This window comes from Pristis pectinata, chromosome 4 (genome assembly GCF_009764475.1).
Source record: "Pristis pectinata isolate sPriPec2 chromosome 4, sPriPec2.1.pri, whole genome shotgun sequence".
NCBI lineage: Eukaryota > Metazoa > Chordata > Chondrichthyes > Rhinopristiformes > Pristidae > Pristis > Pristis pectinata.
The window spans coordinates 118,053,221-118,075,443 of NC_067408.1; the positions used below are offsets into that span (position 1 = coordinate 118,053,221).

The 22,223-nt window shown below is 50.6% G+C and overlaps 1 protein-coding gene across 4 annotated transcripts in view; it reads right to left on the reverse strand.

Moving 5' to 3' along the window:
• The window catches only part of cadm2b (cell adhesion molecule 2b), a 1,294,793-nt gene that overhangs the window by 219,275 nt on the left and 1,053,295 nt on the right, over window positions 1-22,223 (reverse strand). For 3 of the 4 annotated variants that reach the window (XM_052015250.1, XM_052015253.1, XM_052015252.1), the window contains exon 2: window positions 21,137-21,163. The exons of the other annotated variant lie outside the window; for it this stretch is intronic. In XM_052015250.1, coding sequence (XP_051871210.1) covers window positions 21,137-21,163 — 27 coding nt within the window. The remainder of the gene's footprint in view (window positions 1-21,136; window positions 21,164-22,223) is intronic. 4 annotated transcript variants of the gene reach the window in all.

Below are 22,223 nucleotides of genomic sequence, written 5' to 3' on the forward strand. Positions count from 1 at the left end.
TGGGAAAAGACCCGTTCATTCCTACTCTTTGCTTCCCATTGTCCATCCACATCAGTACCTCACCGCCCCCATCCCACAGGTGAATAGGAAGGACCGAGGGAGGCACAGATGGATTCACAGGCTGGGTGAAGGTTCTGAACCTGGGTGAAGGATCTGAGACTGGGTGAAGGGTCTCGACCTGAAACGTTGACTGTCCATTCCCCTCCTCAGATGCTGCCAGACCCGCTGAGTTCCTCCAGCAGTTTGTGTGTTGGAGAATTCAATACTGAGACCGGGAGGTTTCCATGTGCCTCACCTTCCGTCAGACGTGTTCCCTCCAGGTGGTCAGTGTTTCTCACTCCATCTCCCTCCTGGCAGTGAAGTCCATGCCTCACTGAGTGAAGTAACCCTCCCTTAACTCTCCTCGGCTAATGATCTTAAATCTTCAGTCTTGAAGGCATGAACAGATACTTGGACGGGTACATGGAAAGGACAGGTACAGGTGCAGTCACAGTCATGGAGTTCTACAGTGCGGAATCGGCCCGTCAGCCAGCTCGTCCAAGTTGCCGAACTGAGCTAGTGACATTTGCCCATGCTTGGTCCATATCCTTCCAAACCTTTCCTTTCTATGTACCTGTCCAAATGTCTGTTAATGTACCGGCCTTCAAGACTGAAGATTTAAGATCATTAGCCGAGGAGAGTTAAGGGAGGGTTACTTCACTCAGTGAGGCATGGACTTCACTGCCAGGAAGGAGATGGAGTGAGAAACGCTGACCACCTGGAGGGAACACGTCTGACGGAAGGTGAGGCACATGGAAACCTCCCGGTCTCAATACTGAATTCCCCAACACACAAACTGCTGGAGGAACTCAACGGGTTGGGCAGTATCTGAGGGGGGTAATGGACAGTCAATGTTTCAGGTCAAGACTCTTCACCCAGGTTCAGATCTTTCGTCCAGGTTCAGACCCTTCACCCAGGTTCAGACCCTTCACCTGGGTTCAGACCCTTCATCCAGGTTCAGATCCCTCACCCAGGTTCAGACCCTTCACCCGGGTTCAGACCATTCACCTGGGTTCAGATCCTTCATCCAGGTTCAGACCCTTCATCCAGGTTCAGACCCTTCACCAAGGTTCAGACCCTTCACCTGGGTTCAGACCCTTCATCCAGGTTCAGATCCCTCACCCAGGTTCAGACCCTTCACCCAGGTTCAGACCCTTCATCCAGGTTCAGATCCCTCACCCAGGTTCAGACCCTTCACCCAGGTTCAGACCATTCACCTGGGTTCAGATCCTTCATCCAGGTTCAGACCCTTCATCCAGGTTCAGATCCTTCACCCAGCTTCAGACCCTTCGCCCAGCCTGTTGTGTCTCCACCGAATTCTGCAACTTCAGGTAACTCGTTCTCTCTGTTTGTATCAGAACTGGCCACTTCTGCTGTGTCATCTCTCTGTGATACTGGCCTTGTTTCTCTCCTGTGGAACAGCCTACCCTGCTGGATATCCTGCAGCCCTGCTATTAGCAACATGTTCTCAGCCTCTCACTACCCCCATTGACCCGTCTGACGACCTCTGTCCTGTCCATTACTTCCACCACTTCCTCCACAAAATAAACCCACCTTTTTTTACCTCTCTTTCCCAGTTGTGACAAAGGTTCCCAACCTGAAACATTAACTCTGTTTCCTCTCCACAGATGCTGCCTGACCTGCTGTGTGTTTCCAGTGGTTTTTGTTTAAATTTTCCTTCGAGAGGCTGCAGAGGTATTTCACTGGAATGATTCCAAGAATCAGGAAGTTTACACTGTCCTCCCTGGAGCAGACCAGGTTGAGAATGCTGGAAACAGTCAGCAGGTCAGGCAGCGTCTGTGCAAAGGGAAACGGGGTCAGCAAACGTTTATAAAATTATGAGAGGCGTAGATAGGGTGACAGTCAGAGCCTTTTCCCTAGAGCAGAAATGTCAAATACTCTGGGGCATAGCTTTAAGGTGAGAGGGGGAAATTTTAAAGTAGATGTGTGGGGCAAGGTCTTTTACACAGAGAGTGGTGGGTACCTGGAATGGGCTGCCATGGGTGGTGGTGGGGGCAGGTATGAGAGAGGTATTTAAGAGGCATTTAGACAGACACATAAACAGGCAGGGAGTGGAGGGATGTGGACCATGTGTAGGCAGAAGGGATTTGGTTTAATCTGGCATCGTGGTCGGCACAGATGTCGTGGGCTGAAGGCCTGTTCATGTGCTGTACTGTTCTACGTTCTGTGTTTCAGATCAAAGACCCTTCATCAGACGACCAGCAACAATAACTCAGCTTCTCTTCCCGCAGAACGCTGCCTGCCCTGCTGACCACCCACAGCACTTTCTGTTTTTAGTTCAGACTTCCAGAGCCTGTAGCTTTATGATTGTCAGGATTGAGAGGATATTTGGTACGTGTGAACAAAATCCTAATGGGTTTACATAGTTCCCAACTCAGCAGATACAAAGACATGGGCAAATAGGGGGAAAGCTTAAAGGAGATTTATGAGGCAATTTCTCTGCACAGAGAGCGGTGGGTGCCTGGAACAGGCTGCCAGGGGAGGTGGCGGGGCCAGATATGATAGAGGTGTTTAAGGGGCCTTTAGACAGACACATGAACAGGCAGGGAATGGAGGGGTGTGGGCCACGGGCAGGAAGAAGGGATTTAGTTTAATTCAACATCATGGTTGGCACAGGCATGGTGGGCTGAAGGGCCTGTTCCTGTGTCGTACTGTTCTGAGTTCTATGTTACAGGGAGGACGTAAGAAACCCTTTTATCTGTACTGTGTCGCTCTGATCTGGCATTCATATGAGTCAAACATGGTTAACTGGAAGGGCACATGACAGAGAATAATTCGCAGCGTCACAGGGACAGAGGAGGGGGAATGGGATCCTCCCAAGAACTGGCATGGGGTTGATGGTCTGAGTGGCCTCTTCCTGTGCATTGCAAGTCAATGACCAGCAAAAATCAACAGGTGCATTGGCTGCCCATCAACAATCCTTGTAGCCGAGAGGAGAGCAGCAGTAAATAAATCAGACCAGCTTGAGGTCATTAAGGACTGGTTAACAATTGGCCCTCATAATCTTTAACCAAGTTCCAGGATTCACCAGACCAGCCACTGGCCCAAGTCCAAAGTGAAGTGAAAAAACTTCGGCTGACAGAAGTGGCCGGGCGTGATTTAACGCCAGGGATGAGATCGGATATGCCATTGCTGCATTAGTATAGGAAATCTGCACACAACAAACAGCAGAATGATCAGGTAATCCACTTTCAGGATGTTGGTAAAGGGATTAAATATTGCAGGAAAATTCCCTGCTGCTTCAGATTTTGCCGAGGTTTTTATTTCCTATCTCCTGAGAGCAGAGTTGAATGTTTCTCCTCGGGAATGAAGCTGAGAGCAATGCTGTGTCACTGCTCTGGAGCGACAGGCCTGATTTGTGCGCCCGACCGCTGGAGAGAGACTTGACCTGTCTCTGAGCCAAGGGACCAAAGCACCGCGGGGTTCCATCTCTTCCTATTCTGCCTTCTCTCAGTCACAGAATTATTCAAACTCAGCCTCAAAGAGTCACAGAGTTTTACAGCACGGAAACAGGCCCTTCGGCCCAACTCATCCATGCTGACCAAGTTGCCTGCCTGAGATAGTCCCATTTTCCTGCGTTTGGCCCATTGAACCTTTCCTATCCATGTACCTGTCCGAGTGCCTTCCGAACATTGTAATACATGCCTCTACCACTTCCCCTGGCAGCTCGTTATGAACCTATTACTTATTTATGAACCTATTAGATTCATAAATAAAATCCCTGTTTCCAACCTTGTATGTATATTGGTCAGTTACACGTGTAATGTGGAGTCTCAGGAGGTTTGTAACATTTAACGGATATTCTCATTAACCTCTATGTGTGCCTGACAGAGAGAGATAAAATAGAAGAGGCAAAGATAGGGAAGGTCGGCAGATTCTTTTTCCCATGGCAGGGTAGCAAAAAGGGGGCAGATGTTTAAGGTGAGAGGGAGGAATTTTAAAGGGGACCTGGGGGGGAAGGTTTTTTCCACAGAGAGTGGTTGTACGTGGAACGCGCTGCCAGAGGAGGCAGTGGAGTCAGGTACACTCACTACACAGAACACAGGACAGCAGAGGAACAGGCCCTTCGGCCCACCGTGTCTGTGCTGACCCTGATGCCAAATTAAGCTAATCCCATCTGCCTACACAGGATCCCATCCCCTGCACGTTCATGTGTCTGTCTAAATGACTCTTAACCTCGAAATTGCATCTGCTTCCCCCTCCACTGGCAGGGTGTTTCAGGGGCGTTTGGACAGACGCTGAGATAAATGTAGAAGGATGTGGTCCTAATGTGGGCAAATGGGATCAGTGGTGATGGGCAAAAGGACCTGTTTCTGTGGTGAATGACTCTATGACTCTATGACGTGTGATTTGACCTTGGTTTGGTACGTCCTCATTTAATGAAGTCAAAGCACTGAGAACAACCCTTTGTGGACCGTTTCACATTCACAGAGACCACAGTTCTTCACACAGGCTAATCCAACAGCACCTCCCACACCTTGGCCTCTCCCACCCGGGACAGAGGCAGCAGGTTCATGGGAACACCACCCCCTGCAAGTTCTCCTCCCAGTCACCCATGACATTGAACTGGAACCATATCCCCAGTCCATCACCATTGCCGGGTTGAAATCTTGGAACTCCCTCCCCACCAGCAGGACTGCAGTGGGTCCAGCTCCCCCCCACCCTGTACATAATACAAGAACATGAGAAACAGAAGCAGGACCACTCGGCCCCTCATATCTGTTCTACCATTTGATGAGATGGTGCTGATCTTTTATCTCAATGCTGCTTGAACAAACTAGTGCTGTATCCCTTCACCTCCAAAATTTCCAACAACATCTCGATCTCCGCCTCAGTGACTGAGCGTGCACAGCCCTCCTCAATGGAGATTTCCAATGACTCACCACGCTCTGTGTGACAGTTCAGACAATGTGCCTGAATTGTGGACTGTTATTTTGAGACAGTGACCCCTGGTTCCAGACCCCCCCAGCCAGCGGGACCATCATGCCTCATCCACCCTGTCAAGCCCTGGAACAACAAGGGCAGCACAGTGGTGCAGCGGGTAGGGCTGCTGCCTCACAGCTCCAGAGACCCGGGTTCAATCTTGACCTCGGGCGCTGACAGTGTGGAGTTTGCACGTTCTCCCTGTGACCGTGTGGGTTTCCCCCGGACCCTCTGGTTTTTCTCCCACATCCCAGCGACGTGCGGGTCGGTGGGTTAATTGGCTGTAGTGGGTTGTCCCTGGTGTGTGGCTGAGGAGTGGAATCCGGAGGAAGTTGTGTTTGATTCAATGAGATCTCCTCTCATTCTCCTACACTTTCAGAGAACACAGGCCCAGCCTGTTTAATCTTGCCTCTTATGTCAAAATCCCCATTCCCAGGAATCGATCTCATGAACTCTCACTGATCACAAATATATCCCACCTCACCACCACCCAGGGACCTAAACAGCCCTCCAGCTGAGGCAGAGGCTCACCTGCACCTCTTCCAACCTGGTCGGTGCCAACGACGTGGCCTCCTCTACATCGGAGAAACCAAGTGTGCACTGGGCGACCACATCACTGAGAACCTGCTCTGTCTGCAACGGACATGGCGAGCTTCCGAATGGACGTTATTTCCGCTCCCCTTCCCACTCCCACACCGACCGGTCTGTCCTCAGCCTCCTCCACTGCCTGAGGCCAAACGCGGACTGGAGGGACAACATCTCCAGTGGGTAGCTCACCACCCACTGGTATCAACACTGGATTTTCCAATTTCAGGTAACCCACACCCCTGTGTTCTCCTCCCACACACACTCACTGTCTGCCCAGGTTTCTCCTCCCTCTGTCCATCCCTCGCGTCACCTGCTTCCAGCTGCCTACCACCCCTCCCCACCTTGCCCACCTGTCACCCGCCAGCCTCTATCCCACCCTGCTATTTACTGCCAATCTTTCTTCTTCCCTCTCAGTCCTGATGTGGGGTCTCAAACAGAAACATCGACTGACACGTTTTGCCACCACAGATGCTGCCTGACCCCTGGGTTCTTCCACAGTTCTGTTTCTGTTCTAGGTTTCAGCATCTGCAGTCACTTTTGCCTTCACAAATTCATCCTTCCTTTGTACCCTTCACGTCAGGTCATGGAGTCGTAGTTATAGAGAGATACATCACAGGAGCAGGCCCTTCGCCCCACTGAGTCCGTGCTGACCATCAACCACCCATGTACACCAATCCAACACCAATCTGATGATTGATTGCACTCGCATTCTCTTCAGTTTTACACAGATTTACACGGGGGGGCAACCCGCACATCGTTGGGATATGGGAGGGAACCAGAGCACCCGGGGGAAACCCACGCGGTCACAGGGAGAACGTGCAAACTCCACAGAGACAGCACCGGAGGTCGGGATCGAACCCAGGTCTCTGGCGCTGTGAGATAGCGGAACTACCAGCTGCACCACTGTCCTGCCCCAGTATTCCAGATGTGGTCTCACCAGCACCCGGGGTAAAGCGTCCCCGCTCTCCCACCGCTGCAGTAAAGCCCGGCGCAGTGTCCCCTTCTGAAATGGTTGCTGTACTTGCATGTTAACTCCCAGTGATCCCTGTACAAGGACACACAGATCCGCCTGGTCACCAACACCTTCCACTCTCTCCCCATTTAAAAGATTGTCTGCCTCTGTACCTTTTCTACCAAAACGAATGAGCTCGTATTTTCTCACATTATGTTCATTCTCAAGGGCAATTAGACTGACGATACATTTCAGCCTTGGCAACAATGTCCAGATTCTTTAGAGGAACTGGTCAGAGGTTAATGACTGTGTGTGAAACGCAGGATGATTACAGGGGGCAGAACTGCGTGTGAAACACGGGATGATTATAGGGGCTGAGGACTGTGTGTGAAACGCAGGATGATTATAGGGGGGCAGGACTGTGTGTGAAACACAGGATGATTACAGGGACAGGACTGCGTGTGAAACACGGGAATGATTACAGGGACAGGACTGCGTGTGAAACACTGAGGTCTGGGGATGTATGTAGGGCAGGAGAGTGTTGCAACAGTTCAAGCCACTGCCTCACACCTCCAGAGGCCTGGGTTCGATCCTGACCTCAGGTGCTGTGCGTGGAGTTTGCACGTTCTCCCCGTGTCTGCGTGGGTTTTCCCCAGGTGCTCCGGTTTCCTGCACATCCCAGCGACGTGCGGGGTGATGAACTACCTTGCCTCTGACGAAGATGAAATGTTAACTCTGATTCTCCCCCCACACGTGCTCTGACCTGCTGAGTGTTTCCAGCATTTTCTGATTTAATTTTAAACTTTCAGCATCTGCAGTTTTTCTGAATTCTCACCTTTTTCCCTTTTCCAAAGGTGATTTATTTGGTGGTTACAGGATGGCATATTACAGTACTTCGCCATATACACTATTTACAGTTTCAAGTTTTAACACGGTTGTCGCTATCCAGAACGCACTCGAGCTCCTGTGGCGCCCACCGCTCCTGGAAACCCCCCCTTTGCACCCGTGGAGACCGCGTGCTTGGATTGTCACCTTAGTGTAGGAACCAAAGGGGAGTTGCTGGTCTTGTGGCACAGGGAGATGTGTGAAACACGGACTGTGGGTCTGGAATACACGTTCTGTCTCAGCCCTGTCACAGAAGCCGAGGTTCCATTTATCAGAGCCCCTCACTGGATGGAATTTACTTTGTGACATTGAAACGTAATGGATATTGGTGCATTTTAATGTGATAATTTAACGTTTTTGTTTGAATCACTCAATCAGGATTCCTCCCCTGCTACTGATCAAAGTCACTTTGCAACCGAGCAGTGCGATCTCTCACTGCTCGCCCTGCCCAAGCTACCTCCAGTGAGCTGGGTCTCCCGGCTCTCCCTCCTCCTTGCCTTCTGTCCAATTCCCAGCAGTGATCACTGCCACTGCCACTCCACCGTGATCGTTATAGAATCATTGAATCATAGAACAGTTCAGCACAATACAGGCCCATCGGCCCACAATGTTGTGCCGAGCTTTAAACCTCGCCTAAGACTATCTAACCCCTTCCATATGCTTATCTAGAAATCTCTTGAATTTGACCAATGTACCTGCCTCCACCACCACCCCAGGCAGCGCATTCCATGCTCCAACCACTCTCTGGGTAAAAAACCTTCCTCTGATATCTCCTTTGAACTTCCCACCCATTACTTTAAAGCCATGCTCTCTTGTATTGAGCATTGGCGCCCTGGGAAAGAGGCGCTGTCTGTCTGCTCTATCTAGTCCTCTTAATATTTTGTCCACCTCTGTCATGTCTCCCCTCATCCTCCTTCTCTCCAAAGAGTAAAGCCCGAGCTCCCTTAATCTCTCCTCATAATGCATTATGATCCCGAGGATCTGTCCTTTGTAACTGCTCACTGCCCAGCGGCAACAGAGCCCAGACACCTGGTCAGTCTCCACAGGAATGCTTCAACGCCGCCCTCTCAACCCCACCCATTCTCTCACCATCCAGTCTAATGTTGTACCAGCAGAAGTCTTTACCAACCTATCTGTCCACTTGGTAGGCTCCCCATCCACACCCACTCACTCACTCCACCACCCACACACAGAGCAGCAGTGTGGACCATCTACAGGACGCACTGCAGCAGCTCACCGAGACTCCTCAGACAGCACCTTCCAAACCCACCCCCCTACCAGCTAGAAGGACTAGGGCAGCAGAAGCACGGGGACCCCATCCCCTGGGAGTTGCCCTCCGAGCCGCACACCATCCCGACTTGGAAATATATCGCCGTTCCTTCACCGTCGCTGGGTCAAAGTCCTGGAACTCCCTCCCGAACACCTCAGGGACTGCAGCGGTTCAAGAAGGCAGCTCACCACCACCTTCTCAGGGGCAGCTGGAGATGGAGAATGAAGTGCTGGCTCAGCTTGTGAAGCTCACATCCCTTGAACTAATATCTGGGAAAAGCATTGGGCAGACAGAGGCCATTGGCTCTGGTGCCTCCTACAAACTCCCCCCAAGCTGCCAACTCCACCTATCTCCCTGGCAACCACTGGAAACGACCGCTGCATTGACACAAGTTGTGTGTTAAGTCGCATCCTGCAGCATTGTTCATTCTATCATTTCCACAGGAGTATCAGCCAACCCTACCCACCCTGAGCCACCTCTGAAACCCTCGATGTACTGACGTACGGAATGATCCGCCTGGAGGCCATGCGAACAAATGGTTTTCACTGCATCTCGGTCCATGTGACAATAATAAACCAATTACTGACCATCATCTTTGCTCCACACAGTATCCCTGTCATCTCCTCCAGCCCCCTAAACCCTGGAGAACTCAGTGCTCCTTCAATCATTACCATCTCCAAATGCAATTGCTCTGCCATTGGTGGTGAGGACTTCAACTGCCTGGCCTCGAGCTCTGGAACCCCCTCTCTGAACCTCTCCACCCCTCCCCCTCCTTGACCGTTCTCCCTGTCCTACCCCCTTGTCCGAGCCTTTGTGTCGGCCCTAGCATCTCCTCTCATCACCCTGCATCGGTCTTCAAAATGATGTTCTTGGTGAATTGCTTTAGGAAGTTAAAGGCACTACATAAATGAATTTGTTACTGTTGTAACACTTTGAAAAACAATTCCTGACAAGATTGACAGAAGCAAAGTACTAGCAGGCAGAGTAAGTGCCCTGGTACTTGAGTGATTAAACAAAGACGTTTCTTCTGCTAAATATCTGGACGCTAATTCAAATCAGGCTGTTCACCTCAGCACGGGTCAGTGGTTCAGGGACTGAGCACATCAGCTGGAAATTTCCTGCCAGCCTCTCCTGCTCAGAGACTAAATCAGCAGAGAAGACATTTGTGTACTAAATGGGGAAGAAATTTCAGGCAACAATGAAAAGGAGCAGTACAGGTGGGGTCTGAGAGTGTGAAGCTGCACTGTTCCCAGCACTGGAGGGCGTGAGTTATAAGGAGAGGCTTGGATAGCTGGGACGGTTTTCCCTGGAGCGAAGGAACTCTGTCTCTGAGGCCGACGTCAGAACGTCCTTCAAGAGGGTGAACCCTCGCTAGGCGTCAGGCCCCAACGGGGTACCAGGTAGGGTACTGAAATCTGTGCCAACCAACTGGCTGGAGTGTTCAAGGACACCTTCACCCTCTCACTGCTGCAGTCGGAGGTTCCCACCTGCTTCAAAAGGGCATCAATCACACCGGTGCGCAAGAAGAGCAGGGTGAGCTGCCTCAACAACTATCACCCGGTAGCACTCACATCTACTGTGATGAAATGCTTTGAGAGGTTGGTCATGGCTAGAATTATCTCCTGCCTGAGCAAGGACCTGGACCCGTTGCAATTTGCCCACCGCCACAGCAGGTCTACAGCAGATGCAATCTCACCGGCTCTCCACTTGTCTTTGGAGCACCTAGACAACAGCAATACATACATCAGGCTGCTGTTTGTCAATTACAGCTCGGCATTCAACACCATCATCCCCTCAAAGCTAATCAACAAGCTTCAAAACCTGGGCCTCCCTCTGCAACTGGATCCTCGACTTCCTCATCGGGAGATCACAGTCAGTGTGGATCAGTAGTAACATCTCCTCCTTGCTGACAATCCACACAGGCACACCTCAAGGATGCGTGCTTAGCTCACTGCTCTACTCTCTCTACACTCAAGACTGTGTGGCTGGGCACAGCTCAAATGTCATCTACAAATTCACCAATGACATCACTGTTGTTGGCAGAATCTCAGATGGCGATGAGGAGGTGTACAGGAGTGAGATAGATCGGCTGGTTGAGTGGTGTCGCAACAACAACCTCGCACTCAACGTCAGCAAGACCGAGGAACAGATTGTGGACCTCAGAAAGGGGAGAACACAGACCAGTCCTCACTGAGGGATCAGCGGCGGAAAGGGTGAGCAGCTTCAAGTTCCTGGGTGTCAACATCTCAGAGGATCTATCCTGGGCCCAACACAACGATGCAATCACAAAGAAGGCACATCAGTGGCTCCACTTCATTAGGAGTTTGAGGAGATTCGGTACGTCACCAAAGACTCTTGCAAATTCCTACAGATGTACAGTGGAGAGCATCCTGACTGGCTGCATCACAGCCTGGTATGGAGGCTCCAATGCACAGGATCTCAAGAGGCTGCAGAGGGTTGTAGACTCAGCCAGCTCCATCACAGGCACAACCCTCCCCACCATCAAGGACATCTTCAAGAGACGGCGCCTCAAGAAGGTGGCATCCATCACTAAGGACCCTCACCACCCGGGACACGCTCTCTTCTCATTACTACCATTGGGGAGGAGCTACGGGAGCCTGAAGACCCACACTCAACATTTCAGGAACAGCTTCTTCCCCTCCACCATCAGATTTCTGAACGGTCCATGAACCCATGAACACTGCCTCGTTATTCCTTTTCTTGAACTATTTATTTATTTTTGTAACTTTTAGTAATTCTTATGTCTTTATGTCTTGCACTGTACTGCTGCCGCAGAACAACACATTTCATGACATACGTCAGTGATAATAAACCTGATTCTGATTCTGAGGCTGAGGGTGACCTTATGGAGGTTTATAAAATCATGAGGGGCACAGATAAGGTGAATGGTCACAGTTCTTGTCCTAGGGTAGGGGAGACTGAAACTAGAGGGCATGGGTTTAAGGTGAGAGAGGGACGGTTTAAAGGGGACACAAGGGGCAACTTTTTCCACACGGAGGGCGGTGGGTGTGTGGAACGAGCTGCCAGTGGAAGTGGTAGAGGCAGGTACAATTACAAGCTTTAAGAGACAGTTGGACAGGTACATGGGCAGGAAAGGTTTAGAGGGATATGGGCCAAATGCAGACAGGTGGGTCTAGCTCAGTTTGGCAACTTGGTCAGCATGGATGAGTTGGGCTGAAGGGCCTGTTTCCGTGCTCTATGAGTCTATCACTGGGCATGAAATAAAACCCAGGATGTCTGGAGGAGACTCAGGTCCCTGTGCAGATGAGGCCTGAGCCAAACCACTGTTCCAACTCCAGCTGCAGCAGCAGATATGATCCATGCAACTGACAAGAGCATCCTGTCAATATTCCAAGAATAGCAGGACTCTGAGCTTGGCCCAGATGCCAGGCTGTGCCCGCAGTCTCCAGACACTGACTGTCAGAAGTGGCAGCTGCCCACATCGTGACCTTCAAAACAGGACGCATTCTTGTCGGACTGAGCCTTCAGAATTGCCTTACCAGCCAACTGCGGAAGGTCAAGTAGCTTCCATTTCAAAAGAACTGTCGAATAAAGAGGCCAATGTAGAGTTCAGGTTGGCTCCAGGTGCCATAGAATCAAAGAGAGATACAGCACGGAAACAGGCCCTTCGGCCCATCGAATCCATGCTGACCACAAACCACCCATTTACACTAATCCTACGCTAATCCCACTTTCCCCACATTCCCATCAACTCCCCCAAGATTCTACCCCTCACCCACACATGTGGGCAATTTACCTACCAAGCTGAACATCGTTGGGATGTGGGAGGAAACTGGAGCTCCAGGGGAAACCCACAAAGTCACAGGGAGAATGTGCAAACTCCACACAGACAGCACCCGAGGTCAGGATCGAACCTGGGTCACTGGAGCTGTGAGGCAGTGGCTCAACACACTGCACCAGTGTGCCACCTTAATTGTCCAGGTGCAGCCTCACTGTGGGCGGGAGGGTCACACTGTGGGAGGGGCAGTACTGAGGGAGGGTCACACTGTGGAGGGGTGGTTACTAAGGGAGTGCTGCACCGGAGGATCTCCCAGCGTATGGAGACTCAGACAATTTTGGATGCCAGGCGGCTGGAGATGGCCACAAACGACCACCTTGCTATTGACGCCACGGCCTGAACACATGAAATTGGCACTTGGCCAGGGAACACTCAGCCCCATCGAAGGAAGCCGGCCTCCCGGAACACCGGCTGCCACACTGCAGGGTTCACAGCCACATCTGCGTCTACCACAACTGCTGGACCTCGACTAAAGGCCTCAGAAATCCAAAATCCCACCGAGCCTGGCTGGCTTCACAGCTCAGACACCAGGTAAAAGAGGACAGTATCAAGTTCTGATTTGTTTAGTAAACTATGATGAGATATTTTTGGTTGAAGAAAAATTAGTGTAAAGTCCAGTTACTAATTCTGGAATCTGATGATCTGTGTTTCCTGGATAATTGCCTCCAATTTTCAGACCTTGCCAGCAACACTAAGTGAGCCATTAATTTTAATTTCAAAGCGCTGTTAGTACACTTTGCAAAGCAAAAGCAGAAATCCCTGGTTCAGCCCCATGAGTCTTTTTTTGTTGCAGGAATAATTAAGCCTGACAACATTAATCTTTGGAACTAAAGCAGGAGAGTAGGTGAAAAACCTGCAGCAACGTCATCCCCACAGTAGTCAGAAAGGAGAGTTCCCTCGGCGTGGAGAGGAGCTGAATGGTTCCAGAGGACTGAAGAAGGAATGAGTTACAGAGAACACAGAACAGTACAGCAGAGGAACAGGCCCTTCGGCCCAACATGTCTTCCGGCTGTGATACCAAACCAACCCAATCCCCTCTGCCTGAGCATGGTTCACGTCCCTCTGTTCCCTCCCTGGTCACGTGCCTGTCTAAATGCCTCATAAATGTTGCTGTTGTATCTGCTTCCATCTCTCCCACTGGCAGCCCCTTCCACTCACCCACCACGCTGTGTGAAAACTTGCCCCGTAAATCTTCTTTAAACTTACCCCTCATCTTAGAACAGAGTCGACATGGGACCCAGCAGGGATCAGCGGGGACATTCGGTTAATGCTTCATCAGAAAGACAAAACTGTGCCCCTCCCACAGTGTGACCCTCCCTCAGTACTGTCCCTCCCAGAGTGTGACCCCCCCTCAGTACTGCCCCTCCCACAGTGTGCCCCTCCCTCAGCCCCTCCCCCCCACAGTGGGGCTCTCACACTACACTGGATTCTGTGCTCTGGAGCCGGACCTGAAGCCACAGCTGTCTGCCAGTGAGTGGAGTTTTGCAGTGCCCATCCTGGGCACAGGGACTTGACAGTGTGGCAGCAGTTCGCGGATAATGCTGAAAGGAAGAGGTTTTGCTGACCGTTCCTCAGCCGCAGCATAATTTCAGTTCTAATTAATCATCCCTGAACATTCGTATCATTAAAAGCAAATGTTCTGATGTCCTTTGTAAAATTCTGCATACAAATGTTCGGTTGCTTGTGGTATTTCGGTTGCTGATTCATGCCATTGTCAGGAGTTTTAACGATGCCAGTGCTGGCTGTAGCAGTGATTGGAGCGTCTGGCTTCCTCTGGGGATAATCAAGGCAGCTCAGCCTGGAAAATGCTGCAAATTAGTCATTGGGAGCAGAGTTACCGTGAGGAAAGATTTTAAATTAGTTTCACGGAATCTGAAGTATTTTGAATTAAAAATAGCAAGGCGGTTTAGTGTGAGGGATTGGATGGAGACCTGGTGATCAGGACAGGGTTAGAGGCTGAGCTCGGATGCTGGGAGACAGGAGGGTGGGGCACTGAGGGACCTGTCCTCAGACAGGGGGACACACAGCTTTCATCCATCAATCAATCGGGAACAATACCGTGAAGGAGGAACTCCTGGTGCACCTCTGGTCCCCTTATCGGAAGAAGGATGTCCTTTCCAAGGAGGGAGCGCAGTGAAGGTTTACGAGACTGATTGTTGGGAGGGTAACAGAGTCACCAGAGACGGCAGACGCCGGAGCAACTCACAACCTGCTGGAGGGACTCAGTGGGTCGAAAGGAAGTGTCGATGCTTTGGGTTTGCACCCTGCATCAGGACTGAGAGTGGAGACGGGAGATGGCCGGCGTACGGAGGAGGGGGGGGGAGGGCTGAGACAGTGGCCAGTGGGTGATGGGTGGACTGAGGAGGTGTGAGGGGTGACGGGCAGATGGAGCCAGGTGGGGGTGCGGGAGGGTGAAGGTGGAGACAACTTCTGGAGGGGGATGTAGGGCAACAGAGGCTGCCAGTGCCGGAATCTGAGGAAGGAGGTTGATGATGGGAACCTCTGGCGGAGAGGTGAGGAAAGCTGGAAGTAGGGGGATCCAGAGGGTGGTAGGCGGACGGAACCAGGAAGGGCATGGGGGATGGAAATGGGTGACGGGGTGCTGGGGGGGTGTGGGAAAGGGAACAAAAATGGGAGGTAGATCGTAAGGGAGGGGGGAGAGGGCGACACGAGGAGAGATAGGCTGATATTAACTGGAGATAGAGGGATGGGAGGGGATCTCTGTAACATTCTCACAGGACAGGTCAGACAGGATGTGGGACGGATGTTCCTGAGTGTTGGGGAGGCTAGACCTCAGGGTACAGGCTGTGTCATGTACCACTGAGGCGGGGAGAGATTCCACCATTGACAGAGCATTGCTGGATCCTCTGCCACAGAGCAGGGGAGACAAATTCGGTAAATATATTGTGTGCAGTTCTGGTCGCCCCACAACAGGAAGGATGTGGAGGCTTTGGGAAGGGTAGAGAAGTGGTTCACCAGGATGCTTTCCAGCATCTGCGGTCTCTGGTGTCTCCATTTCTCTACTTCACTGCAAAGTCTCTTCAAGGTATGCCGACTTTGAAGAAGTTTTCTGCTCTCTCTTCAATGGGAGTTCTGTGGGAGCTTCACCCACTGTTCCCCCTCTCCTGCTCCGAACACACTCTCCCCCAGACTCAAGCTCTTGCTCCACCCTTTATACCCTGAGTTTATACCGGCTATCTCCCCTCTATCTTTCAATCCAGATGGAGGGTTTCAACCCAAGATGTCAACTATCCATTTCCCTCCACAGATGCTGCCTGACCCACTGAGTTCCTCCCACATCTTGTGTGCTGTTACCAGGACGCTGCCTGGATTAGAGGCCATGAGCTATAAGGAGAGGTCAGACAAACTTGGGTTGTTTTCTCTGGAGTGTCGGAGGCTGAGGGGAGACCTGATAGAGGTTTATAAAATTATGAGAGGCACAGATAGGGGTAGAGAGTCAGGGTCATTTTCCCAGGGTAACAATGTCAAATACTGGAGGACGTGCATTTAAGCTGCAGGAGAGATTTAGTTTAATTTGGCATCGTGTTCAGCACAGACATGGTGGGCCGAAGGGCCTGTTCCTGTGCTGTGCTGTTCTATCTATATTCAACAAGGAGGTAAGTATAGTTATGGTGAGGTGTTGCACTTTGGTAAATTAGACCAGGGCAGGACTTGCACTGTAAATGGTAGGGCCCTGGAGAGTCTTGTAGAACAGAGGGTACTTGGGGTACAGGTACATAGTTCCCTGAAAGTGTGACACAGGTAGACAGGGTGGTGAAGAAGGTGTTTGACACGTTTGCCTTCATCAGTCAGGGAACTGAGTACAGGAGTTGGGGTATCGTGTTACAACTGTACAAGACATTGGTGGAACGACACTAGGAGTGTAATGTGCAGTTCTGGTTGCCTGTCATTAAACTGGAGAGGGGGCACAAGATTCACCAGGATGTTACTGGGATTAGAGGGCTGGAGTTATAAGGAGAGGCTGGACGGGCTGGGACTGTTTTCCCTGGAGTGAAGGAGGCTGAGGGGTGACCTGATAGAGGTTTATAAAATCATGAGGGGCACAGATAAGGTGGATGGTCACAGTGTTTTCCCCAGGGTAGGGGAGTCCAAAACTAGAGGGTGTAAGTTTAAGGAGAGAGGGGAAAGATCTAAAGGGGATCCGAGGGGTCAATTTTCCACACAGAGGGTGGTGGGTGTGTGGAACGAGCTGCCAGAGGAAGTGGTAGAGGCGGGTACAATTACAGTGTTTAAGAGACATTTAGACAGGTTCATGGATAGGAAAGGTTTACAGGGATATGGGCCAAATGCAGGCAAATGGGACTAGCTCAGGAAGGCACCTTGGGAAACATGGAGAAGTTGTGGCGAAGGGGCTGTTTCTATAACTCCGTGAATCTATGACAGGGTCACGCCGGGAATGATCCCCACACAGGGAGCTCCGGGTAAATCTCTCCAACTGATCAGCCAGAGCCCGTCGGGTTCCTGGTCAACTGAGCAGGAGTCTGGCGGTGGTGGCAGGGAGGGAAGTGAACTGCTGTCAGAAGAGGCCTGCGCAGTGTAGGGATAATTGAAGTGCTGGAGAGGGGAGACGATGTCATCAGATAACAGTGAGTGGGCAGATTGTGCGGGGTCGGAGTGGACTGATCATATCCAGAGTAATGGCTGCCCAGCAGAGAGGATCAGTCAGAACACTCATCAAGATGTTAAATGATATCAGAATTTTCCAGGGCACGGCTGCCTCCAACAGACCCACAAACGCTCCATTATCCTCACACTGAGGGGTTAATGGGAGCAGGCTGTCTGCTTCATTCTCCCAGCACTCAAGGACAGAACAAGTACTGAAATAAATTTCCACAGAACTTTTCGAGGAACTGTTAGGCACTGAGGGGTGCAGATACACAGGCTGAGTCCCGCGAAACAGCCCTCAAAGCAAGAAAATATACATATCTCCAGAGCAGAGTTAACCTGAAGCACATTCAAATAAGTGGTGAGACAATGGCCGGACAAGAATCCTGTTCATACAAATTGAACCAGTTGCGTCCCAAGAGTCTGAAATAAGCTAAATGTATTTCTTTGAGCCAAAAGTAGTGAGCAGGCCGTGAGGTGAGCACTACCAGATTACACGAGTGGTGAGCAAGCAGTGGTGAGCAGGCAGTGGTGAGCAGGCCATGAGGTGAGCACTACCAAATGACATGAGTGGTGAGCAGGCAGTGGTGAGCAGGCAGTGGTGAGCAGGCCGTGAGGTGAGCACTACCAGATGACACGAGAGGTTAGCACTCATGGGGCAAGAAGGAAAGGGTGTTCACAAGTTACAAAATTCTTGAAATAGTTGAACAGAGGTAGTGGGCACGGAGAGGGTAGGGGATACAGAGTAGAGGGAGGAGTAGGGGCAGGCTGAAAGGTACAGGACATAGAGAGGGGAGGAGATCCAGGGTGGGGAGGCAGATACAAAGCAACATGGGAGATATGTGCCAGGGCAGGAGTTGCAGAGTTCGGGATGTCTTTCTGATTAACCAGACCACCTGTCTGTAAATCCACTTCGCAATCATCCCAACATCCAGTGATCAATGTGTATGCGCTGAATGGTCACATAGTCCATACTGGTCTACTTGTCATTAGTTTGGAGACGCATGTGGATTTTCAAAAGGGCACATGTGAATCATTGGCTGAGGTGTTGGCCAACACTGCCACAGTGTCACAGTGTGGAACATGAACCGAAAAATGTTCACTGAGTGAACAATTCCCACCCCCGAATGGTGCAGGCTGGCCTGTTTACCTCCCACATCCCTGCATCTCCCTGCTTGGGTCCACTCCTACTGCAACATCAAATGGCCACAAGTCACCTTGGTTACTTTCCCTCCATAACCTCTCTGGAGCTCCTGACGTTGAACAACCTCTTCTAACCTCTCACCAGGCCTTTTACCTCCCCCGTGAGTTCATCAAGTCTAACTGGGAGCAGTCCAGTCCTCTCCCAGAGACTTGGAGCTCTGTTTGGTTCCTGGATGACTGGTTTGCTCTACAAGGGTCTACGTTCTCTTCAGTTGAGAAGAGGGAGAGGTGATCTCGATGAAACGTACAAAATTCTTATGGGGCTCGACAGGGTAGATGTCGAGTTAACGTTTCTCCTGGCTGGGGTGTCTAGAACCAGGAATTACACTCTCAAATTATTGGTTGATATTGAGGACTGAATGCAAAGAAACATCTTCAGCCAGAGGGTGGTGAATCTTTGGAATTCCCCACCCAAGAGGCTGCGGAACACTCCGTCATTGGGTATATTCAGGACGGAGATGGATAGGTTTTTGGAGATGGAGAATCAGGGATATGGGGTTAGAGCAGGGTAGTGGTGTTGAGGGAAAAGATCAGGCATGATCTCATTGAATAAAAGGTCAGGCATGAGGAGCTGAAATACCTCTATTGCTCCTCTTCCTCTTCTTCTGTGCATTATCTAAATCCTTCACTTCAACTTTCCCGTCCCGTTTCAAGGCACGCATTTAAGGTGAGAGGGGGAAAGTTCAAAGGAAATGTGTGGGGCAAGTTTTACACAGAGAGTGGTGGGTGCCTGGAATGTGCTGCCTGGGGTAGGGGTGGAGGCAGATACGATCGAGGCGTTAAGAGGCTGTTAGACATGTGAATATACAGGGAATGGAGGGAGGTGGATCGTGTGTAGGCAGGCGAGATTTAGTTTAGTTTGGCATCGTGTTCAGTGCAGACATGGGGGGCGAAGGGCCTGTTCCTGTGCTGTACTGGTCTACGTTCTGAGACCCTGCTGGAAGTCTGTGTCTGATCAAGTACTGTCACGCTTCCTATGCAACCACACGAGAAAAGGCCCTTTGGTCTATGCAGGAGAACTCTTGCTCAGCCCACTTCCCCACCTCTCCCAGCCTGCACATCCTTTCCTCTCGCACAGTTGTCCACCTCCCTTTCCAACATAACTACTGAATCAGCCTCCACTCTCTGGCCCAGACAGTGCATTCCACAGCCAACCTCTCACTGTGGTAAACATCCTGTCCTCATGTCCCTTCTCGTTCTACCTGTCACCTTCATCCCATGCCCTCCACCAATGGGAACACTTTCTCTCTCCCTACTCTCTCTGTACCCTTCATGATTCTGAATCCCTTCTCAGACCCCCAGGACAACTCCTCTATTCCAAGGAGAACAACCCCAGCTCCTCCAGACTCTCCACACAACTAAAGCCCCTCGGTCCCCGGGTCACTGTGATAAATTTTATCTGATTGCACCTCTTCAAAGACTCAGGAGTGGAGAACCCAGCTTGCTTTAAAACGTGACCCACCGCCACTACAATGTCCGTCTACTTCACCGCCTCAAGTAAATACTTGCAGCTATAACATTCTGTCGGTTACACTTGCAAGGGTCGCAAATTCTGGTTGGATGTTGGATCACATGACAGTTTGGGATTTTCTCCAACATTAAAAACATTAGATAAATTCAAGTTGAATATTTCACACAGAGTGATACGATCCAGGCATGATTTACCACAACACAGACCACCGTGTCTGTGCCAGACACTAAATAGCTTCCCAGCCTCTCACCTACTCACACCGAGCCTGCAGCCCTGCGGCTCGCACCCAGCTACTGTTTGAACGTAATGGGGTGATATTAAGATAAGAGATCTTCATTAGTCACATGTACATAGAAACACACAGTGAAATGCATCTTTTGCATAGAGTGTTCTGGGGGCAGCCCGCAAGTGTCACCACACTTCCAGCACCAACATAGCATGCCCACAACTTCCTAACCCGTACATCTTTGGAATGTGGGAGGAAGCCGGAGCACCCGGAGGAAACCCATGCAGACACGGGGAGAACGTGTTGTGATGAGGGGCGGATGTCCTGGGGATTTTGGGAAAGAAAGCTGAGTCTTCATGAGCTGCTGGAGGTGACCGAGGAATCAGAATCAGAGTCAGAATCAGATTTATTATCACTGACTTCGCTGCTGTGAAATGTGTTGTTTGTGGCAGCAGTACAGTGCAGGGAGGAATAGTATCAGGGTTTTAAACCATAGTGTTTCACAAAATGTTTTGAGATTTTCTTCAAGATCTTTGTTTCTTATAAATATATTAAAGCTGAGAAAATAGGGTTATATAACAGTGAAGAATCACTCTGTTGGGTAATAAATACGTGGTTTGCTTTCTGATTGATGTACGGGAGGCAGAGTGACGATGGACATAGAGGGCAGCCAATGGTGAAACTGTGGGGTGGGGTGTGTGGTCATGTGATGAAACTTCCTGGGAGATGCCCTCACAGGGTTGGCAGTCCCAATGGTGTGAGAGATGGCAGGTTATAACAGCTCTAATCAGATGTATTACAGAGGGGGGTGTTGTAATGAGGTGAGATGTGTAGAAAGGATGATGGAACCACTTAAACAAGGAGGGCTCTCTAATTCTGTGGCTTTGAAGGTTGTGATATCATTCATGTTTCCAAGCCCTCAGTGAAGGAGCAAGCTTGTGGCCTCTGTCAGCCCACTGTGATGTTTTGGCAGGACCACGGGTGCAGGATTTGACAATTATCGGGGAGTTTGAAAACCCATTCATCAAATGTCACATTGTCAACTCAACAAGCCAACACAACCTCGCCAAACCACTCCAGAAGATCTCAGGAGAATGGAGAACCTTACTGACCTTTAGCTTTGGCCTTGGTCGCAGCCACTGGGAGCACAGAGAGCGAGAGCAGTGAGCGGAGAGAACAAAAAGGAGGAGTTAGGCAGAGGTTGGTTTAGTTCTGGTTCAGAGAAACTGTACCCCAGCCCTCCTGCTGCCAGCTCTCCACACAGCGAGCAGTGGGTACAATTTCCCTGGCACCATTTCATTGAAGCAAGCAACTATATTAAGTAACTACATGGGATAACATGCAGAGCACACCACACAGCGACCATTGTCTCAGCAACCCTCTCACAGGCAGAATAAGGCTGAGCTCAGCAGAGTTTTACCAATGCCGATGGTCAGCGATATGGAATAGGTAAGTGGGGTTGAGGTGGAGCTCAGCTCTGATTGGTTGTTGATAGAGTCCTGGAGTGAGCCCTTGCTGTGCTTTGGATTGGTAGGGAGCCCAGGAACTCCCCTCAGGCCACACAGAGTGTGGTCCCTCCTCGGTGAAGGACACCGTCCGGGGGAACGTGCCATGCCTCAGGAGGAGGGCTGGCTGAGGTTTGGGGAAAGCCACTTGGTCTTTCTCAGGAACACCTGAGACATCGGAGGTGTCGTGAGTGGAGAAGGGCAGGAAAAGCCCCAGGACGTGCCACTCCTGCACTACTGAACAATTCAGGCATGGCACCGAGCAAGAGGACGTTTTTGGATGAATTCTGGAACAGTAGCCGGGGTTGCTGAAACAACTTTGCTGTCTCATTCCACGCTTGATCAGGTCATTTTGTACAAAATTAGGTTTCGCCAAAAAGCCCAGACACATTAATTTTGAAAATGAATGTTAGAAATGACAAGCTATTAGTGGGTTATTAGCATACTACATTTATCACAGGTTAACACCTTCACTCGTAGAGCAGAGAAAGTCCTACAAACACCTTAACCATTCAACACAGACACTTGTGCTGAGAATGAAGCAAAGAACAAAGCAGACAAGCAAACCTTGGGTGCGCCATGGCTGCAGTGACAGAGAGAGAGACTCTGGCGGAGTCACTGGGAGCTTCCTGTTTCCACAGGAGTGATCTCCCCACACAGAATCGGTGGTACCTTGCTGCTACTGGCTGCTCTG